Source organism: Scomber scombrus, chromosome 5 (assembly GCF_963691925.1).
Source record: "Scomber scombrus chromosome 5, fScoSco1.1, whole genome shotgun sequence".
In the NCBI taxonomy this organism is placed as follows: Eukaryota; Metazoa; Chordata; class Actinopteri; order Scombriformes; family Scombridae; genus Scomber; species Scomber scombrus.
In genome coordinates, this window is record NC_084974.1 from 30959923 (window position 1) to 30983105 (window position 23183).

The 23183-nt window shown below is 38.6% G+C and overlaps 2 protein-coding genes across 2 annotated transcripts in view; one reads left to right on the top strand and one right to left on the bottom strand.

Moving 5' to 3' along the window:
* Positions 1 to 19230: 19230 nt before the first annotated feature.
* LOC133981047 (piggyBac transposable element-derived protein 4-like) lies at positions 19231 to 21113 on the bottom strand. Its single transcript, XM_062419933.1, has 2 exons — positions 19779 to 21113; positions 19231 to 19656 (listed from the first exon to the last, which is right to left on the bottom strand). Exons 1-2 carry the CDS (start codon positions 21111 to 21113, stop codon positions 19231 to 19233), a joined length of 1761 nt encoding a protein of 586 aa, XP_062275917.1.
* Positions 21114 to 22986: 1873 nt separating this feature from the next.
* Positions 22987 to 23183, top strand: part of gdpd4a (glycerophosphodiester phosphodiesterase domain containing 4a) — a 30616-nt gene continuing 30419 nt past the window's right edge. Inside the window, exon 1 of the mRNA XM_062419934.1 lies at positions 22987 to 23067. Coding sequence (XP_062275918.1) covers positions 22987 to 23067 — 81 coding nt within the window. The remainder of the gene's footprint in view (positions 23068 to 23183) is intronic.

A 23183-nucleotide genomic window follows, 5' to 3' on the forward strand; every position in this document is an offset into this window, starting at 1 on the left:
GTTCAAGGTCCAGCGAACCCAAAATGTAATGTCCCCATATGAGGACGCAGGAGGTTAAATAGTTTTTGAACAACAATGGAGGAATAAGATAGATCACACTTTGATACACACCTAGTCATTCAAAATATAGAAAATTAGCAGCCAAATCATAAATCTCCAAAGTTGAAAGTAAATCGGTTTCAACCTCAAAATGTTAGCTTTGATCAGACTTTACAACTTTTTATGTAGAGAAGAAATTGATTCAATATTCTCTTTTTCTCCATTTTATTAGAATATCTTCATAATTTCAGAACAAATAGGAAATCTAAGTGCCAACATTATCATTTATCAACTTTCAGAAGAGTCATATTGTGATGATCTCATCATGTTGTAATCTCCTTTCAGTTATAATTGGTGAAATGTTCATTATAGTAAATCTGACTTGCTGCTTAACATCACACTTTAATTCACACTGTATCCAGCTGCCATGCGCACCCTGACCTCACCCATCCACCCGACCCCCCACCTAATGTCTGTGAGTGGACAGCCTGTCTGTGGCAGTAATCCTCCTTAAATCCTTCACACACACACACACACACACACTGCTGTCCTCACTCACTCTGTCAGTGTTTTTTAACATTAAAAAAATCCTTAGAGTGCATGACAGGACATTTTCATCTCATTTTCTTCTCTCACTTTGGATGAAAAATCATTAACTATTACAAAACATTATTGAAACATAGAATAAGTTAGTTACTGCTAGGTCTTGATAGTTTCAGATATAAATAATAAGAAGTGTATATATGTGAATTTAACCATATAACAATTGATTTGTTGCATCAATCATTATTTAATTTAACTTAGCACCAGTCTGTTAAAACAAATAATAGGACTGAAACACTCAATATGAAATAAGTCGTGACAATCAAGACAAAGAACCAACATGTGACCTCAATGACCCTAAAGGTGTGAATAATGCTACAAAGGTTAAAAGACACATATTCAGCTCATCTCTAGCTCTATATTTATATTCTGGAGCTCTACAGAAAAATATTTGCTTGATTTCCATTAAAAAAACTTCTTATTTATCTTCTACAGGTCCTTTATGCAGCTCCTCAGTTCAGCCTCTGTCTGAAACACTCCGTTTTAGCTCCTGTCTCTTTAAGGATTAAACCCACGCCAGACTTTAGTGACTTTATTCATCAAATATCTTTATTTTTTTATTCCAAAATCTACATGAACTAATGAATACATTTTCAAATGAGAGATAAATGTTGCTTTATAAGAAATGATCTCCCTTATAAATCATGTCAGTATCCATGAAAAACAGCTGAACTTAGATTTTGGTGCTTAATGGGAACATTTACCCTAACAGCTGAACTTAGATGTTAGGAAGGAAGGAAGGAAGGACAGATGGAAAGAAGGAAGGAAGGAAGGACAGATGGAGGGAACATTTACCCTAACAGCTGAAAACATTGGTTAGAATATTAGAAAAGTTACATTACTTTGATGAAGTCATTGAAATAGTTACATTACTTATTACATTTTTAAATGTTATTAAGTTACCTTGACAACCCTGGAGAGGTGAAAAAAATCAGGTCCAGGTAAGGTTATGAGGAAAAATACTGCATGAAATTAGACTTTGGACACAACTCACCCTGCTAAAAATGTCAACTCAATATCAGATAGGAATTCTCTTTTTAATCCGTCCTTGTCTCCACAGGGTTTAAACTGAGCCTTGATAGTAAAGCAGTGCACAATCTGTTGCCATGGAGACTCAGCTCTCATTAATGTTAACCACCTCTAATTGTCCTGCAGGAGAGAAACAGTGACGCAGGATTTCTGCTCTGCTCCTTTTCCCCCGTAGATGCTCCTCTCCTCCTCCCCTCTTCTGATTCTCGTCTTTCTGCTTCATCCCTAACTTTTTTCCCCCTCCGTGCTCTCAGTAGTCGGCCTCTCTCTCACACACTCAAACATTAGTAGGACCTATATCTGCCTCTGCTGGTGCAGTGTGGGAAGTCATGAGGCCAGTTTCTGCTGAGGTGGCAGAGAGCGGAAGGAGTGACGCAGTGTGACGCATCGTGGACAAGGACGAATAACTACGGAGGGTGAAACAAAAAAAATGATAACAAGACAGTGGAGAGAAAAGTGTCAGAAATAATAAAGAAAAAAAGAAAAATGCAGGAAAACAGCTCGGAGAGAAAAAAGAGAGGAAGGACAGTGAGGTTGTGAAGTGTGAACGAGGGATTATATGTCAAAACAGGATGGATGAGAAGAGGAGAATACTTATACTTACTAAAATCCCTCATATAGTTTTAACCACATCATCATCAACATCATGTTTTCAAGGCTAGTGCTGATATTGCAATTAAGCCACTGATGTGCTATTTAAATTTTAAACATGTAAACTTGTGTAAATTACAAAAAATGAAGCTCATGAAACAGCGTCTGAGCCTCCTGAGGACAAAAACTACATCAGCACCAGATTTGTTGAGCTGCAATCTAAACCAGGGCAAAAAACACTCTTGTTGACAACTATTATACGTGTTAGTTCTCTATAGGGGAAATTATTGGTTGATTAATGGGAAAATCATTCAATAATTGGCAAGATGTTTTATAATTGATTGATGGTAGACAGGATTTCCCACATGTTAACATATACTACACGTGTGCAGTTAATACAGTTCAGATACAGTACAGTTAATAAACGTACTATTTACACTTTAAATAAGACTTTTATGTGTTTAATTTATTGTCTTTATATTGTATTATTAATCTATAATAAAAACTAAACTACATCCTGGTAATAGGGTGTCTATTATTTAGAGAGAGAGAGAGAGAGAGAGAGAGAGAGAGAGGTAATGTTAGCCAAGACAGTAAGGGGTGATTGATTACTGTATTCTCTCCTGTGTGTGTGTGTGTGTGTGTGTGTGTGTGTGTGTGTGTGTGTGTGTGTGTGTGTGTGTGTGTATAGTTTAAAAACAGTAAGTCATTATCTGTCTTTTGAACCTCGTTATTTCTTTATATCTTCAAGTGTATGTGAGAGACAGAGTGTATGTATTGATTCATCGTCGGTGTTGCAGTCATGAAGTCGAGTGTGTGTGTGTGTGTGCATGTGTGTGTGTGTTTAACGATTGATGCCCCTCTGTGTTGCAGTGGAGTCCCCCCACCCCACCCCCCTTTTTTATTGCTCACTATTACATAACAGCCTCCACTGCAGAGCAGGAGCACTGCAGAAGACTCCTCTGATACACACATACACACAGGTTTGTATTTCCATCTTAGTGAGGACGTAATTAATTCCTTATAAGCCCCCCAAATCCTAACCTTAAAACCAAGACTTAAAGGATAAGTTCGTCATTTTTCAAGTCTTAAACCGGCTGTAATCATTCCTTCTGTTCATATTGACTATTAAAAAGAGCTCCTTTAAATGTGCTTTCAGTGGAAGTGATGGAGGACAAAATCCACAGTGTGTCCACACAGTCATTAATTCTTTACTTGCAGTAATCAAGGACAGAGGATGAACCCTATTATAATGATTCTGTGGCCTCAAAGAACGGCTAAATTATACAAAAGCCTAAATGACTAAATGACATTCACATCAATATATTGGAGAAAGGGTTTCCACGTTTAGTTTAAACTGTCAATGTATCACACAGTCAGGATATGGTTTATTATTATTTATTCTTTAGCATTATTATCATTATTGAAGTTTTTTTTGAGAAATGTATGGGGTAGGGTTGGAAAATGTGACGTTACATATTAGCAACACCACATGGCACTGTCTAAATTGAGAGGACCCCCTGTGAAGGCAAGGGATTTTGGGGAATGGCTTAGAGAAGGAGCCTGAAGCCGGACGACGTCTTGTTTTATTATGACATGACCACGCCTTGCTAATGAGTAGGGCTGGGTATCATCATTTAACCCTCCTGTATCCTCCCGGGTCAAATTGACCCCATCTCTTTTGACTGTTCCTTCGTTCTTCCCCTCCTTCCCTCTTTCTTTGCTCCCTCCTCCTTCCATACATCTTTCCTCACTTCCTTACTCACGTCCTTCTTTCTGTCCTTCCTTCCTTCCTTCCTCCCTTCCTTCTCTCCTTACTTCTTTCCTGTTTTCCTCCCTCCCTCCTTACTCCTTTCCTTCCTTCCTTCCTTCCTTCCTTCCTTCCTTCCTTCCTTCCTTCCTTCCTTCCTTCCTTCCTCCCTCCCTCCTTACTCCTTTCCTTCCTTCTGTCCTTCCTTTCTTCCTCTTCCTTCCTTCCTTCATTCCTTCCTCCCTCCCTCCTTACTCCTTTCCTTCCTTCCTTCCTTCCTTCCTTCCTTCCTTCCTTCCTCCCTCCCTCCTTACTCCTTTCCTTCCTTCCGTCCTTCCTTTCTTCCTCTTCCTTCCTTCCTTCATTCCTTCCTTCCTCCCTCCCTCCTTACTCCTTTCCTTCCTTCCTTCCTTCCTTCCTTCCTTCCTTCCTTCCTTCCTTCTTTCCTCCCTTCCTCATCCCTTCCTCCTGTCCTTCCTTGACCTGAGGACAACAGGATTGTTAAAGAATTACAGTACCAGTACCAATCCAAGTACCCTTAAAGTGATACTGATACAAATTGAGTACTTCATTCAATACCCATCATGTGAATAGAAGCCACCACTCCTCCACATCATTAGATTTTTACACAAATGCACAAATACCACGACTTCACCACCACAGACGGGTTGTAGCTGCTGTGGCAGTGGACCAATCACATGTTGCATTAAGTCGAAGAATGCTTGCATTGATTGGCTGTGAGCAAGTCCATAGAAATAGTCATATTTTCTAGCTCTGGGTGCAAAAAGAATCGATTGAGCTCTGGGTGCAAAAAGAATCGATTGCAGGTATCGTTTGATTGGAGACGTTCAATACTACTTGGTATCGATTTATAGAAAGAGTACCGATGCCCAGCTGCACTAATGAGACAATATGGACTGTTTAAATTATATCTAAATATCTCAAATGTGACTGTTGGTATGAAATATCAAGTGTCGGGAGCCTCATGAGGAACCCGATGTAATGAGTGTAATGTCCCACCACTACTCTTGGTTATTTATATAAGTCACCTCGAGGCACATTTCACATAGAGCAGGTCTGGACTGTACTCTTTAATTTGATTTAAAGAGACCCAACACTCTCCCATGAGCAGCATTTATCAACAGCAGCAAAGAAAAATTCTCCTTTTAATGGGAAGAAACCTCAGGCAGAACCGGGCTCGAGGTGAGCGACCATCTGCCTTTGTTAAAGTTCAAGACCTGTGAAAGTATAATTGTTAACTGTGGATGTGTGGGCTCTCTGTGTTGTAGGGAGGAGCCACTATAGTTATTTTTACACTCTTTTGTACTTGTATAACTATCACTGCAGTGCCTTGTAGTAGGTGTTATAGCACCAGTAGTTGATGGGTATTGAGAGAGCTACTGTCCAGAATACAGTACAGAGCCCAACAGGATAGATAGGTTTAAGTGTTACAGTGGGTAGAAGAACAACTACAAGAACTGTATACAGAAAACCTTCCGCATTTTTGTTTTAAAGCTTTTGACTGTTCCTTCCTTCCTCTTTTCCTTTCTCCCTCTCTCCCTCCTTCCTTCTTTCCTCCCTCCATCCTTTCCTTCCTTCTTTCCTCCATCCTTCCTTCCTTCCTTTCCTTCCTCCCTTCTTTCCTTTCCTCCCTTCCTTCCTCCCTTCATTCCTTCCCTCCTTCCTTCCTCCCTCCTTTCCTTCCTTCTTCCTCCCTTCCTCTTTTCCTTTCTCCCTCCCTTCTTCTTTTCCTTTCTCCCTCCCTTCCTCTTTTCCTTTCTCCCTCCCTCCCTCCTACCTTCCTTATTCCCTCCCTCCTTTCCTCCCTTCCTTCCTTCCTTCCTTCCTTCCTCCCTTCCTTCCTTCCTCCCTACCTCCTTTTCTTCCTTCCTCCCTCCTTTCCTTCCTTCTTCCTTCCTTCTTTCCTCCCTCCTTTCCTTCTTTCTTCCTCTCTTCCTTCCTCCTTTTCTTCCTTAACTCGAGGACAACAGGAGGGTTATCTATCTATCTATCTATCTATCTATCTATCTATCTATCTATCTATCTATCTATCTATCTATCTATCACTTATTAACAGTTTTAAATGTTTTAAAGAAATAACATCTGACATTGGTGCATGAGTTTGTTATCTTGATCTCTGTAGCTTCAACTGAACTCTTTGGAGGCCGAAGGTTGGGACTAGTGAGGATGTAGAGATACAGACTTTATGTGTGACCATTATACTTTAGACTAATTGTTTGCTCAATGGCTCAATGAACAGATGTTTACCGGCTATCATCACTCATGCACTGTAATAAAGCTGTTTCCTCTCTGTGTGTGTATGTGTGTGTGTGCATCTGTGTGTGTGTGTGCGTCTGTGCGTGCGTCCCTCTGTCCTTGGTGAGCGTAATGTTTCTGTTACTGTGACGACTTGCGCTTTGTTGACCAGATTCAACTCGATATGATTAAAGGTGCTCTGAGTCACCATGGAAACACAGTAGGAGTTGCATAAGCGGAGACAGGGGTTACCCCAGTGACTGTGTGTGCGTCGATATCTGTGTGTATTTCTGTGCGTGTACAGCCGGTGTCTATGTATATTTATACTCAGTGTGTGTCTGCATTCGTGGGTGTGTGTATTGCACATTAGTGCTCTAGACCTGAAACCAGAGGAGGTTTTATTACTCACTCATTTTTCCCCCCTAATTTTTCTTTCTTGACAAACACTTGATACTTTTACTGCCTGACTCTCTTTTGACCTTTGTATATCTAGGTTGAAATCTTACATAGTGAGTGCTCATTTTCAACAGTGCTGTGCTTCACATTCACACCTAGGAGCTGCCCAGTTTAACCACAGTCTGCTGGGCCGGCTCAGGCTTCAAACGTCATTACTGACCTTAGAAACAGCAGGTTATAAATGAGTGTTATGGCCCTGGTAATACATCTTTACATACATTGAGGTGAGGAATTATGTATAAGTGACAAAGAGGTCACTTTATAAACCATGTCTGTCCTGTTATGAATCAACAGGAAGGTGGTCGGCTTATGAAAAGTGAAGCCATTGCGGAAGTGCCTTAAACTGGCTGTTTTAAACCTGTTTTTAGATAGCCAAAATGAGTACAAGCATTAGCAGTATCACAGTTAACCATAGATTGTAAATGCACTGTGCTAACCGAGCCAAGCCATCCTATCGTCGAAATATGGTCACTTCTGGCTCCAAAAACCCAAGATGGTGGCGGTCAAAATGAAGGACTTGAGGCTTCAAAATTGGGGTCCACAAATCAATGGGTGACACACGATGACCATATTATAATATTTTTATGCAGTTTATATCTTGGACACGTTGTCTTTGGCCAGATATCTTTTTTATATCAATTAATTAAAGATTAAATTAATGGTTAGGGATAAATAATAAATATAAAGTACTGTGCAAACGTTTTAGGCACTAAAAGTAAAGTGAGGATGCTTTAAAAAATAATGCCATGAATCATTTTTATTTATCAGTTAACTTAATATAAAGTTGAAAACAGGAGATAAATCCTTGTTCTTTATGAATCTGGATGTGTGTTTGGGCTCATTGTAATGCTGCAGATGCCTCCCTGATAGTACTGAATTATAGATAAGAACATCTTAAGTGTCTAAAACCTTTGCACAGTACTGTATATGAATGTTTTTGCTTTCTTTTTACCTTTTTGTCTTATTATCTTAAGTGCTTTGCAAATGAGCTGTTCTGCTTTTCTTTTCTAAACACGTCCTAGTTCACTAATTTGATCTCATCTCACGACTACTTCTTTGATGGCCCACTCAGGCAGGTTGGTGAAAATATATAAATATCTTACAATTTTTAGTACACATTAATATGCAGCTTATCAATTTTTAAAAAATACCCTGCAGATGTGATTTTTAAGAAATGCACACAGCAATCTCCTCTGCTGCGTGATGGTGATATCTCCTCTTTGATATACATAGATCGCCTCCTTTAATCATTTCAATCCACATATCCTCTCTATCCAATATGTGTACATTGATATGCGACCTTTCATATAACATGGCATATCTGAAAAGTCTGAGCTAGTTTTGTTTTTCAGTTTGATATGATGACACCTAGATATGAAGATTAGACTTGATTGTTTGGCATGACGATTTGTTAAGAACCTGACCTGACAGCTATCTTATATCATTTTGGGTGTTTATGTAGTGTGTCCTACATATCAGTGAGGCAGTTGAGTATCATGATATCATAACATGACCTTAACTACCAAAATATGACCAGGGCAGTGTTTCCATAACTGTATACCTTATGTCAGTGGTCACCAACCCTGCTCATGGAGAGCTACTGCTCTGCATGTTTTAGGTATCTCTCCACTCTAACACACCTGATTCTAATTATTAACTCATTATCAAGTCGTTGACAAGCTTCAGCTGCTTGATAACAAGCTAATAATTAGAATCAGGTTTGTTAGAGTGGGGAGATACCTAAAACATGCAGGGTAGTAGCTCTCCAGGAGCAGGGTTAATGACCACTGTCTTATGTGCACCATGAAGAACAATGTACTTGCCATTAAACCACATTAATATTAGAACACTCTTGTGTTGTTTATAATGTTTTTTGGCTTTGTTTTGATTGAGTTTTTAAAAGGAGGACAAGAAAAGTTACTTCATCCTTCACCCTTTTCCAACATTGAATGATTACTATTTTGTTTATCCACGGTTTGCTGTCATTTCTATTTTGTTATGTCTCGCTGTCTATATATTTCATGTTAACATGTTTGAAATAAATTTACTAAAAATAGACACGTTTATGTACATTTGTGCTCTGTGTAGCCATAGGCTTTACTGGCGTTCCTGTTTGGATATATGTTGATTATGTAGACTTGAATTATTTAAATAGTTAAGCAGCTGTTTCACTCTTATTTTGTTCCTTCTTCTAACAGGGTAAAGATATTTCCTCCAGGACAAACTACCACCTCCCTGCAGCAGTGTCTTTGCATTGCTGTGTTCTTGTTTGTTTGGTTGTCTGTAGCTCCTCAAACAAAACCAAGTGCTTCAGATTCGTTTCAGTTTGTGAAATTTGAACATGAAATTCTGATCAGGTCAGGTATGGCTTTGGTTACGTAATAATAACTGTCACCTGACACTTCCCAGTGTTTTGAAACGTCTCCTGATCTGTTGTCAGCAGGGATTCACTGCAGTTCCTCCTCATGTGGCAGATTTTTCTGCCTCAGCATCTCCACAAATGTAAAACACAGACACACAAATACACCAGGACACATGAAAGGCTCTTTGTTCATTTATTACACCTAATTCTGTCTGTCACATCCACCACTGTAGGTACAAAACTGTATTTAAACTGGCCTGTAGCTACAAAACATTCAGATGTAACTTCCATTGCAATCAACATTTTCATCAGTAACTGTGACAGATTACAGTTACATTTATTTTGTAATTAAGAAACACCATGTTGATGTAACTAGTTATTCTCCAACACTGCCAGCAAGTCTAAAATGAGTCTAATGTTAAAGCTGATATGTCAGAATCTTTTAGTCCATAGTTACCGTGACCCAACACATCCTGGCCAACACCACTTCCAATTACAGGACAATTCAGTCACACACTACAAGCCTGAAAAACAGCTTCTTCCCCCAAGCTGTTAAACTAATGAACACGGCCTGATCCCCTCATCCCACTCACCCACAGACACTCACTGATTATGGCCTACTGTTAAAACAAGCATTGCTACTGTTAGCTGTGTTTGCACCTTTTTTATATTCCACTTTATTGTACTTATAGATTATCAATGTTTTATTTATGTCTTCAATTGTTTTTAATTGTCTTAAATGGTCTTATGGCTCAGGGAATGCTATCTAAATGTCGTTATATTGTTGTCCAACCCTCAATATAATGACAATAAAAGCTACTAAACTAAACTAAGAAGATGTTCAGAACGTTCATTTAAATAGCCTGGAACACAGTGACGTAAGCAACAGGTTGGTTGGTATACCCCACGCGGCCGCCTCGTGCCTCGCAGTTCTCCTGCTCACCTCGATCCGGAACGCGTGCAGCTGGTTTACTGGTACATCCCAGGCAAGGCAAGGCAGGCAGAGCGCGAGAGAGCTGCTGAGCGCGAGAGGGCTGCACGCACGAGACCACTGCAGCACAGCGCGAGCCCCTTCATACGCATTTAAAAACTAACGGTCAGGAAAAATAACGGTCACAGCAGGAGAAACAGGGAGCTGACGTTATAACGGACAGACGGAGCCGGTAAATAAACATCCTCACGGTAAGATAACGCAAGTAATCTTCTCACACGATGATTTGTCTCTTCTCTTTCTCACTGCGTGTGTTGTCAGTACTTGAACGACCTTTACGAGCCTCAACTGAGCAAAAATAATGTCCGTTTAAATGTCAGATTCAGTCATTTAGTATGAAAGCCTACATATATATATAATGTAATGTTTTTGTACTTTTAGAGATATATAGCATTAAATGAGATTGTTCTGATTAAAGATAACAAACAATTTGTTTTCTTCCCCACCTCCCCTTTGTGGTGCCTTATTTAGTTTCATTTGCCTTTCTTGTTCGTTTTTGCTCCTTTTTTAATTTAAATATATTGTTTTCAGTGTCTGTTCAGAACTATGACTTGTGCTTTTTTTGGGTCTTGATTTAAGTTGTTGTCATCTAATATTATCATTTTTTTCACTCAAAGTACTGCAAAGTAATTTAGATATTTAAACATTGGACTGAAAGGCTTAATAATAATTTCAGCATGAGTAGGGGTTTTTTTTAATGCCTTTTTTTTTCTTTTTTTGCATCATGTGTATGAAATTTCGCATTGGGGATATATTTTATGTTTTTCTTGATCATATTTTCTAGCTATTGGTCTGTTTTGAGTCATATTTCTGCTGAAATGTTGTCATATTGTTAATTGTTGAACTCAAACGTCATTTATTTTGCTGGTTTGGCTGATTTTAGGGACATTATTTGTAATTGATTGCTTGGTTTTAACCACTGATTGAATGTTTGAATCACATTTTGCTTGTTATTAGGCTGTCTTTGTTGTTATTCCTATAGGTCAATACAAATCAATAGACTACACAACCAGACTGGATTTTCTCTGTCTAGGTTAAAGATTACCTGTTATTCAATAAGGATTATTTGTAGTCTGAGTCACCGGCACTACATGACACACACATTTTAGCGTGTTTTTTCACCCAGTCAAGGTCAGTTTATAGACCTACAGCTGTGTTATGGACCACATCTTGTTTAAAAAAAAATCATAACTATCATCATATCAGCTCAATTTGAAATTATTTGTCTGAAAGTTTCTCTGACCTCATTTAAATATTTAAGCCAACAAGCTGGATTCATGACCTCATAAATCATTTGCAGCCAAATCTTGTCTCAATATTGAACTTAAATAAGTGTGATGTGTAGAAACTTGAAGCCTCCAGGCCACAGAAACACTGAGAATTGACTTTACAGTGATGTAGGAGGCATCGAAGAGTCAGGAAAACTTTAGAAAATCAACAATATTTGCATATTGATAGATTTTGGGAGCTATAAGTGCGATTGGATGTCATTTTAAAGGATTTTAATGTGGTAATTTAACTTCTTTTACGAGGATAAACCAGTCCAAGTAGAGTTTTTTATGTACATTTTAAAAGATGTCTGCTAAAGATCTTAAACGTTTAGCGGCCCAACCGATATAACGGTCAACCAATATTATCGTCCGATATTGGGCTATCACAGATATATCGATATTGGTCTTTATGCCATCTGATATCTGCCAATATTTATATAGGCTGCATTTTATTTATATTTAATCTTTTTTCTTAATTCAAATTCAATATATAAATATATATAATAATCCCAGTTTATAATATATAAAAATCCAGTATCGGTCGGCTCTATAGTTTCTTGTGATATTATTCTTAACATTCCCCATCAAGAAGAACTGATGTTAATATTACATGATAACCATCTGTGGAGTTTCTGCCATAATGTTGTATTGTTCAAATATTAATTATAATAATATTTAATTTGAATCCAACATGTCCAAAACTTCAACTTCTTGTTTGTAGATTTGGGAAAGTCCTCCCTTAAATGCTTCACATGGAGGGGGTCTTTTACTTTCGGGAGGGGGGGACAACAGATTTGACCTTTTCCTATTCTTCTTACCTCAGGTTGCATTTAGTCTCTCTGCAGCTTCAGCAGCATTAGCATCACATTCTTTGTTTTGTACCATCGGCTGGTAAAAGATGCAGCACCGTACATTTTACAGATTGAGCAGCTTCGTTTCACTGTCGTTAAGTTGGAGCCGCAGATATATTCGGAGCCTCTTAGCCTGAAACTTGTCTTTGGACGGCTGCTTAACCTCATTAACGTTACTGTCTCACATCCACCACTGTAGGAATAGTACTGTATCTAAACTGGCCTGTAGCTACAACACTAGAGATAGGAATTGATAAGATTTTATTGATATCAATGCCATTATCGATTCTGCTTATCGATCCGGTTCTTTATTAATTCTCTTGGCCTACACAGGTTTTCAATTGTTTTAATATCTCCAATTTTTATTAATGACCTCACATGCTGATGAATATAACTGGAACATTAGTAAATAAATGGTCCACAGCTAATGTTGACTTTATTAATTAATTTGAAAGCATCTAACAGTCTCCTGTCTGTATGAGTGTGTTGGTCTGCTGCTCTCGTTTGTTACTGCTCTCGTTTGCGGCTCCGCTGTGCTAACGTTAGTCTGCCAACAGCTTAGGAACTTCAGTGCTGCATACTGCATACGATAATTAATACTCAGAAAGTAGAACTGAAGTGACGTTCATTATAAGATGATTAATTCAAACATTTCCAAATGCACTTGTGGGGTCAATGAAGTGATGTAACACAGTGTCAATTGGTGTAACCAGTCTTTTTTTCATAAAAATCTGATTATATACAGGAAAATAAATGAACTAAAATGTGGAATAAATTTAATACACTTTTAGCAACACAACACTGTTTTTTTAAAACAAATTTTACAACTGTTTTTAGGATACGTCCTGCTCAGTGTTGACAAAATGCTTTAAAATCTAAACGTAGAAATACTCCAAAACTTTTTCTTTTAATTTGATTTTTAAATGAAGTAATTATTAGTATATGTCCACTTAAATACACTGTAGGTGGATAAAATATTTAATATTTATCAGTCTTTTGTGGTTACACCATTTGACATTTTCAGGAGCATTCAGTCTTACTTTTGGTAAAAAAAATGGTGCAAATGTCATTTCAAATTATATAAAACCAACAAAAATACAAAATGTACATAAAACTATTTTTAACATATTTTTGAATTGCTCATCTTACCATCCCTTATTTGTCACTGACCCTTTTGCATTTTGGGACTTTCAGTAAAATAAAGGACTATTTTTCCAGTCATATATTTCATCATTGAAGTTTTCTGAAAAATAGAGTTAAAATCTCGTCTCGTCTCATCTCCTGAGTTGAGTCTATCATCACACCCCCTTGTGAAATTTTTTGTGTGTGTTCATGATGAGATTTAACAGCTTTCTTCAGCTCGTGGCGGCTAACGATGAACTGATAAACTGCCTCCAGTGGAGCTGAAGCTGTTGATGCTCATCTACAAAGAGTTGTTAGGCTCGTCATTAATCTGCTGTGATGACGACTCGTTAGCAACAATTAGTGATACACACCTCTTCATAACGTGTGTGTGTGGTCTCCTCTGTGTGGATGTTAAAAAAGAAAAGGTAATTTTTGTGTTTTACTTTCAGTTAATTAGAGTTAATTAGTGCTATGTCAGATTAGTACACAGCAGGCAGTAATTAGTGCTATTATATAATAATTAAAGTCTTCATCAGTTTTTTTATAGATGAGTTTAGGCTGGACAGGAAGTCAGCATAGAACATCTGGTTAATTTTTAAAATAAAACGACCCGTGCGGACAAATAAAAAGAGACCATTTAACTACGTAGCCCTGTGACCCACAGTGGAAGCACACAAATGATCAAATGATCAAATCAACTAAATTTTAGCAAGTTAAGAAAATGTAATGGTGCTGCTACTGCAGTAATTACGGTAGCCCAAAGCCACTCGTTTGGATTTGATTGGGCTGCCGTAAATAATGTATTAACAGTACAACTTAATTTAGAAGGTGGATTGCTTGCCTTGAGTAAGTTACGCTGCACTTCTCAGACAGAACATATTGTTTTATTTTTGTTCATATTTTATCTTTACCTACCACTAGGGGTGTGTAATGTATGTTCTACAATGATACCTTAATTGCTGTTTCAACGATGTGCGAGCTGATGTCCGTACAAGCTTGTAGATCAGTTGTTGTCTTTATTCTGTATAGAGCTCGGCAATATGTCCAACATCTCATGTCCGGATAACAGTATATATCCTGAAATAGCACATTTTAATTGAATAAATAGTTGGTCCATGCCCTCACAAACCTGACTCAGTGTCAGCTCAGATTGGCTCCGGGCCCCCTCCTTTGGTGTAGCTGAAGGATGGATGGAGGGATGGATGGATGGTGTGATGTGTTTGGACAGTGAGTGAAAAGCAGACATATGATTGGTGGGTGAACAGAGGGCTGCATTGTGTGGTGCGTACTATCCCTCCGTCTCTCTGCGTCTCTGCAGCAGCAGCAGCTCTGTGTTTCTGCTGCTGAAAGAGAGACGAGAACATAACTCACCAAACTTTCTATCAACACACACACACAGGGATAAATTGTGTGTGTGTGTGGCATGTTTCTGTGAGGTCTTCTCACCACTTAGTCATTATTTGTGTTTATTTAGTTTAAATCTCTGAGTGTTTTCAGGGTTGCTGTTAATTATTTTCATCACTAATTACTCTGTGAATCATTTTTAAATATTAGGACATCCTGAATATCATGATCATGAGTCCAAGATGACTTCTTAAAACTTGTTTTGTTCGACCAAACGAGAGATGGTGAGATTACATTTGATGAGATTACATTTATAATGAAATTCAGAGAAAAGCAGCATCTTCAGGAGTGTTGATACACTTGAGATGAGATTTTAACACTATTTTTAAGAAAACTTAAATGATGAAATATTCAACTTTTATTTAACTGAAAGTCACAAAATGTAAAACAATGCAGGTGCATTTTCAATTTTTCAATCCTAATCCTAGTATGAAGAATAGAAACAATTCTAGTATTTAAATATAAATGAAATAAAGAATCAAAATATAACATACTGCTAATAAAATACCCAGAAATAGAAATAAATTACACAAATCCCATGTCACACAAACCAACTCTGAGGTGAAGACTTAACTCTGTGTTTAGTCTGTCTCACCTCAACAACCCAGCAGCTGCTCAGTGTGTTGGACAGTGATGCTGCTCCCCACTGCTGGATATATAACTTTACTTTTTAACATTAACATAATAACAGTGGAGCATTAGGGCCGGATGATACAACCAAAATCTCATCTGCCAATAATGATATCCATCCTGATTTAACACTTTTTAATACAAAGGATAAATAGCTGGTTGGTTCATCAGAGCGATGTGTTAAGTCTCTTTGATAACTTCAAAAAATAAAATAAAAGATGAATAAAATATAATAAATATTAAAATAAAGCGATTAAAACGTGATTTCTTCTTCTTCCTCCGCACTGACCTGCTTCACATTCACACATCTTATACTCCATTTCCCCCCCAAAGGATCATTAAAGTTTAATCTAATTTTACGCATATTCACATCCTGAGGAGACACACACACACACACACACACACACACACACAGCTCCACGGCAGGGATTAAGTGCCCGGTTTAAAGAGCGATCTCTCTCTGTCTCTGAGGATTCAAACCTGTGTCGCTGCCGGAGGATAAAAAGCTTGTCGTTGTTTCTTTTAAATCCGACGTTTTTTCCCTCCGTCCTCTACTGGGATAATCCTGTCTGCTGCTTTTTCCCTTTTTGTTGTTTCTTTTTTCAGCAGACTGCAAATAAACACACTGAGATAAACACATTAGATATGGAGAATATTATGACATAAACACACACAAACACACACACATAAACACACACAAGTTCATTGTGAGTTCATGTTTTCCACACAGGGACATTTAAATTAAACACAACGCTCTGAAGTCTGAAAACACTTCAATAACTTTATTATTGCTTTTTTATATGGCAGTGCATCATCCAGGTTCTCATAATAATTGAAAAATTATAGGTAGATATTTTATAATTAGACAATTTTGGTATTTATGGAAATGACAACAGGGACCTGCAGTAACCATCTGACTGTTTTGGAGTAGTAGCCTGATGAAAAGCAAAACATCAAACGTAAATGACTCTGGTGTTTTATATTATGGCAGCGCCGTCTGCTCAGCTCTGATTGTTGTTGGACTTAACCCACTTCACATTTAACATTGTGCATAGGCGAGATAATGTGTGTGTGTGTGAATGTAGGCCTGTGATTTGTAGTTATGAGAAAGAGGCAATGCAGTAATACACTATGGCAGCGCCGTCTGCTGTGATTATTTTGGATTTGTCCAACGAACTTAACTTCAAATTTACCATTGTGTAATCGAAATGAACTAATATGTTGTCAGTAATTTTGATTAACTGATACATGGCGTTCAATTAACGTTTGATGTGTGTGAGTCTTGGCCTGTATTGTTGTAAATTGGTATGATTTGTGTGTGTGTGTGTGTGTGTGTGTGTGTGTGTGTGTGTGTGTGTGTGTGTGTGTGTGTGTGTGTGTGTGTGTGTGTGTGTGTGTGTGTGTGTGTGAGAGAGAGAAAGAGGGTGAGAAGTGGTTATGAGAAAGAAGCAATACAGCACACATTATGATTGTTGTTGATGATGTTGATTTTTGTAGCTGATGAGCTATAGTTTCTGTATCTGGCAAACTTTAAACGTTGTGTGTGGGTGTGGTTTTTTTTATGATGATGCCATAAAAACAGCCCCCCCCCCCACACACACACACACACACACTCAAATAATTCCTACTACACCACTGAATAACAACCATGAAAACCAAAATTATATACAATCACAAATACCAAAAATAAAGTAGAACAGAACAGTGAAGAACAGAAACAATTCTATTATATAAATATAAATGAAATAAAGAATCAAATTATAAATAAGTATAACATATTGCTAATAAAAAAAACAGAAATATAAATAAAATACACAAATCCTATATCACACAAACGCACAAATAAAACAACACACATATAAATTGTGTTTTAATTCGTTAGTGTGACTAATTTTACTTTTGGCATCACTAGGCTCCCATAGCTACTCCTCCTCCCTCAGGCTGTCAGTGTAGAGACCTGAGGTCAACCTGCTGCTGCTGCTCCTCTCCTCATCTCCTCCTGCTGACTGTCAGATCTGCTCAGCAGGTAGAAGCTGATAGTTCACAAACTAGAATAAGAGCGCCCAGCCTCCCACTCTAACAAGGTTTATTGATCCACAACGCTGACGTTATGAAAAAGAAGATGTGACATGTTTTGTCTTTCGAGAAATATCGTGAGATAATGTTGTGACATCTCAGCAAACACTTATTTGATAGTAAAGGTTGCAGACCATTGTACTAGACTGTTATCTTTTACTACAAGATGACATCATGGTCTGATCTTTCATATGGGCAATCTGACTAAGTGCTCAGGGGCCCCTCGGCACAGGGTCCCCGCGGATCCTTAAATAGTCTTAAATATAGTTTTTGATATTTAAAGTCTAAACATTTTTTTTAAATGTCTGGAACTGTAGGAGTTCAGGCATTAAATTTGATTTGAGTGTAATTATCTTTGTTCAGTTTATGTTATTTATCATTATTATCATTATTTTCTGATTATTTTACATAAACAAACCAATTAACTATAAACATAATCAGCAGTTGGAACTATAATAAAACTAATCATTAGTTATAGTCCTTTATAAATAACTTCAAAATTAGCTCGACCCACTCCAACAGTAAAAGCAATAGTATTATTTTTTCCTTAAAGAGGTTTTAAAAGTTATTAAATTTGTGCAGATACCCCTGAGCAGAAAGGGGTCCGAAACATAGTATGTGACTCCTTCTCTCTCTTAATGTTGGATCATTATCGTGTGAAATGTTAATAAATATAAATATAAACGGAGTAGTTCTGTCTTTAAAGTGCCGTCCAGACATTTAGTTTGATGTCAGGCTGCTGAAGTTGTCTGAAGGCTGTTCAGAGAGGAAGAGGAGGAGGAGGAGGAGGAGAAGTGACAGATGGACCGAGGAAGGAAAAACTGGGCTTAAGACAATTAGTGGAGAGACACATAGTCAAGTTAGAAAATGAAACAGATGGACAGAAAGAGACAGAAGAGAGATAGAGAGAGAGAAGGGGGCACAGTGTGATAAAATGACTGAAAAAATACTCAACAGCACCTTGTTAAACGTCTCCCTCCGTCCTCTCTGTGCTATCTTTGTCCCGTGTCCTCTCTTCACAGACAGCAGGGGGGTAAATTTTAAAGAAATATACTCTCCCTCTCCGGTTTACCTCAGCACCTCACAGTCCTTTTAAAGTGTGTCACTGCTTTCTTTATGTTCTCCATCTGACCCACTTCCAGATTCACACCATCGATTTATACAGAGGTAAATAAATAAATAAAATAAGAATGAAAGGTGACATTTACAGTAGCCACCACCATTATCACCATTATCACCATTATCACTATTATCACTGTTTGAGTGCAAATAAAACCTTTAATTCAGAAGCCTCTTTTTATCTGACTGTGCTTTATTTTATAACATTTAAAATGAGGAAACTCAGAAAAAAAACCCACATAATTTTAGCAGATTTTTGTGACCCTGTTTTAGTTTAGTTTAATTTTAGTTTATATCTAACATGTTAACCTTTGTGTCGTGTTCGTTTCTCCCCCCTTACTTTGGTGCTCCCGGTCAAATTTGACCGGCCTGTTTTAACTGCCCTTACATTAACACAAAAACCATTGATCGTCACCAAATTGTATTTAACTCCCTTTTAACCTGTAAACAATGTCTCAGACTGCTGGTTACATGAATAGACACAGAAATGGAAAGTTGTATTCCAAAATTAACATTTATTGTAGAAAAATCAAAACAGAGACCAAATTCACAGAACATCAGAACATCAACATGAACACATTGTGTGTGTGTGTGTGTGTGTGTGCGTGTGTGTGTGTGTGTGTGTGTGTGTGTGTGTGTGTGTGTGTGTGTGTGTGTGTGTGTGTGTGTTTGTGTGTTCAGACACAGGAGTGGCATTTTGCAATCAGGTCACAGTGTGCCTTGCAAACGTAGGCATCACATTTGAAACATGTAAGACTTGTCTTATTGTCTCTAGGGGCACATAGCTTGCATCTCTTCCGTTTCTGCCCCTGTTTTGGGGGGAGAGTGGCCAGGGCAGTGGCTGGGGCTTGCAGACTCCTCACCAGACTGCAAGAGGCTGGTGTGCGGGGAAGGTGCTGGCGCCGTTGAATTAGAGGAGTCACTAAAGCTTTCCCAAGCTCTGCTAGGAAGAGTCTCCTCTTGAAACATTTCCCCTGATTCCAGGCTGGGTCGATCGCTGTCCACACCACATATGCATTACATGCAGACACATCGAGGATGTTGTGAAACACAGCCACAGGCCAACGAGCTGTCATTCGCTTGCAGGTGTATGTACCAGTAAGCTGCAATGAAAGAAACAATAATGAATAGATTGGAAACAATATTGAACCTGTCTTACACAAAATGCAATGTTTTACATGAATACAAGTAAATCAAATAAATGACAGATGAAAATATACATTACCTTATCAAGGCAATCAACGCCTCCTTTGTTTCTGTTGTAGTCCAGGATGATCTGGGGCTTCCTGTGCTCTGCTTCGCTGACAGAGGCGTCTTTGTGTAGAGTGCTCATCAGGATGACATTTTTATTTTTCTTGGGCAAATATGACACAAGACTGTGTGTGTCAGTGAAAGCAAATTTGGATGAGAGTGCCTCTCTCCCTCTGGTCGACACCAGTGCAGGGGGAAGTTGAGGCTTGTTCTTCCTCACTGTCCCCACCATGGTGAGCTTTCTTTTCAGCAGCTCCTGACCAAGCCCATGTGATGTGAAAAAGTTATCACATGTGATGTTATGCCCCTTGAGACCGGCTGTCATGTCCAACACAACACGCATGCCTTGGTTTTTTTCTGGCCTTCCAGTAACAGGTTTCCCTGTGTAAAACTGCATATTCCAGGCGTAGCTGCTCCTGGCATCACATGCTGCCCAGATCTTGATCCCATACTTGCCTGGTTTGCTTGGGATGTACTGTTTGAATGGACAGCGACCTCTGAAAGGGACCAGGCGCTCGTCCACTGTCACCTCAGGGCCTGGATTGTACATCAGTGGTAGGCGCTCCACCCACCTGTCCCAAACGTTCCTGATGGCAGCCAGTTTGTCGTCTCGCCAGCGGAAAGGTCGTGTAGCTCTGTCATCAAATCTGATAATTCTTGAGAGGACATGAAACTGTTGCAGGGACATAGTTGACCGGAATATAGGCCTCCCTGACTCTGCATCCCACAGACTTTTTGTAGCCTCATTGTTGGACCGATGTACTCCTGCTAGAATCAACAGACCCATGTAGGCTTGGAGGTCTACCTGGTCCAAGGCCTTCCATGTGTCCGCAAACACACGCCCCCCTTCCAGGTTTGTCATCGCCAGTATAATTTCCACAATGGACTCTGGTAAAAAGAGTTGGAAGCTGGACTTGATGTCATCCACACGAGATGTTGCATACCGTGTTGGCCCTGGTGACATCCTAATGATATTTTCCCCTTTTGCTCTGCCTCCTCTGTCCTGGGGGGATGAATACCAGAGCAAGTTGCCATCCTTGGACTGGAATGTCACCTCAGGTGTGTCTTCCACAGGGGCCTCTTCCCCAGGTGCCTCTTCCCCAGGTGCCTCTTCCTCAGGGTCCTCTTCCTCGCCATCTGTTGACTGTTCAGTCTCATGATGGTCTGGATCAAAATCAGGATCGTTGTCTTCTATTTCTGAAACATCCTCCTCTATTTCTGGTTCAACTACAATCCCGTCTTCATCAGTTTGAAACAAAAGGTCAAGAGCCTCTCTGACAGAAAAACGTCTGATCGGGCGCCGACTCATTGTGTTCAGAGTAAAATAAGAGCAATGCACAAGCAAGCTATATATAGGGGATCTGTGAGAAGATATCATACGTTTTGTATCGAAAGTGTGGTTCACGTGGGGGGATGGACACATTAGCCCGGGAAAGAGCCAGGTTCCCATAACAAACACCTAATTGGTAACTTTGAAGTGTTACACGTTTAGTCTGGAAGGTGTGGTTCACGTAGGGGGACAGGCACATAAGCACGGGAAAGAGAGGACACATGGTCAGTCTGAAAGGGGTTCACGTGGGGTGGAGTGTGTGTGTGTGTGTGTGCGTGCGTGCGTGTGCGTGTATGTATGTGCGTGCGTGTGTGTGTGTGTGTGTGTAGGTGTGTGTGTGTGCGTGTAGGTGTGTTTGTGTGTGTGTGTGTGCGTGTAGGTGTGTTTGTGTGTGTGTGTGTGTGTGTGTGTGCGTGTAGGTGTGTTTGTGTGTGTGTGTGTGTGCGTGTAGGTGTGTTTGTGTGTGCGTGTGGTGGTGGTGGTGGATTTGTGGTTGTGTACTATCTGATGAATGAACACAATCTAGGGTCACCCATTCATTTCCTATGGCGGTCATTTTTGACCGGGAACACCACAGGTGTTACAAAGTTGACTAAACAACTCAAAATTCAATGAAAGTACTGATCAGCAATTGTATATGTTCAAATGCCTAGTGTGGAGGATATCATAAGCCCTTGAGACAATAAAATGTAAAACACAATATTTATGATTGATCGAAATGGAAATCGGTCAGATTTGACCCGAACACGACAGGAAGGTTAAAATAACAACATTTTTTAAAAGTGTATATATAGACAGCAAAAGACAAACAGAATGGCAGAACACTGTAGATAAACTATGAAATAACCATCTGATGAAATAATATCAGTCTGAACCAAAGTGATGGACAGAAAGTTAACAACCTTTTTTATGAACAAACAAAAAAATCAGTATAAAGTAAAGTATATATAAATAAATAAATGAATAAATAATTAAATAAATTAAAAATAAACATGTTTTGGGAATGAAAAAGGTTATCTTTAATTTTTTACATGTATTTATTTATGCATTTCTACCTTTGTTTATTTATTTCTTTAGGAATTTATTAATTATTTCTACATTTATTTATTAATTAATATATTTGTACATTTACTTATTTATTTTTAAATGTATTTCTTCATTTGTACATTTATTTATTTATGTCTATATACATTTATTTTTTATTTCTGCATTTATTTATTTACTTATTAAATGATACTTTTGGCACCTGCTCAGTGATGAAACAATGACCATCTTTTTGATTTCAGATCCTCACTCAGACACTCACATGAAACATTAGCAGATTAAATATTATATGTTTGTATATTTATACAGTTTTATGTCTGAAATTTCAATTCAAATCAACATTTTCTTTTTCCTCCTCCTTGTTTTTCTTGTAGTCAACCTTCACATCTCCATAAGTCCTCGTCATGACATTGTTTCTCCTCACTTCAGTTATCTAACATTGTTACTTGAATGCGTCTCTTTCTCATCAGTATTCATTGTAAATACATAAGTGAGACAGTCTGTAGTCGAACCTGCACAATACGACTGCTTTTACATCCATCTCATCACAGCTCTGATGACTCCTGATGGTTTATATACCTCCCATCCCTCCTTTTATTACTCCCATCTGCTTCTCCCTCTCTCTCTCTCTCTCTCTCTCTCTCTCTCTCTCTCTCTCTCTCTCTCTCTCTCTCTCTCTCTCTCTCTCTCTCTCTCTCTCTCTCTCTCTCTCTTTCTTTTATACCTCCACCGTCTCCCTTCATCCTTTTCACAGCAGTAATAATAATAATAACAGATCTGATGTCACCGTTGCCATGGCAGCGGCGTGATGACTTGGCTGGTTGCTCTGCGTCTGGAGGACTTCAGTCAGTCACAGAGAGAAAAACGACAAACTGAACAGAACAGAAATGTATCATCCACATTATAAAAGAATAAAAGAAGAGCATAGAATTTAATTATGTCGAGTATAATTAAATTAATATACATAGATGTAAGAACAGAACGTAATGGAATTGAACAGATTAC

Bases quoted from the DNA above. Each gene is read 5' to 3' on its own strand.
- LOC133981047 (XM_062419933.1), bottom strand. From the start codon at position 21,113: ATGAGTCGGCGCCCGATCAGACGTTTTTCTGTCAGAGAGGCTCTTGAC. The intron at 19,657-19,778 runs GTAATGTATATT...CTTTCATTGCAG, and splicing joins GCGTTGATTGCCTTGATAAG to CTTACTGGTACATACACCTG.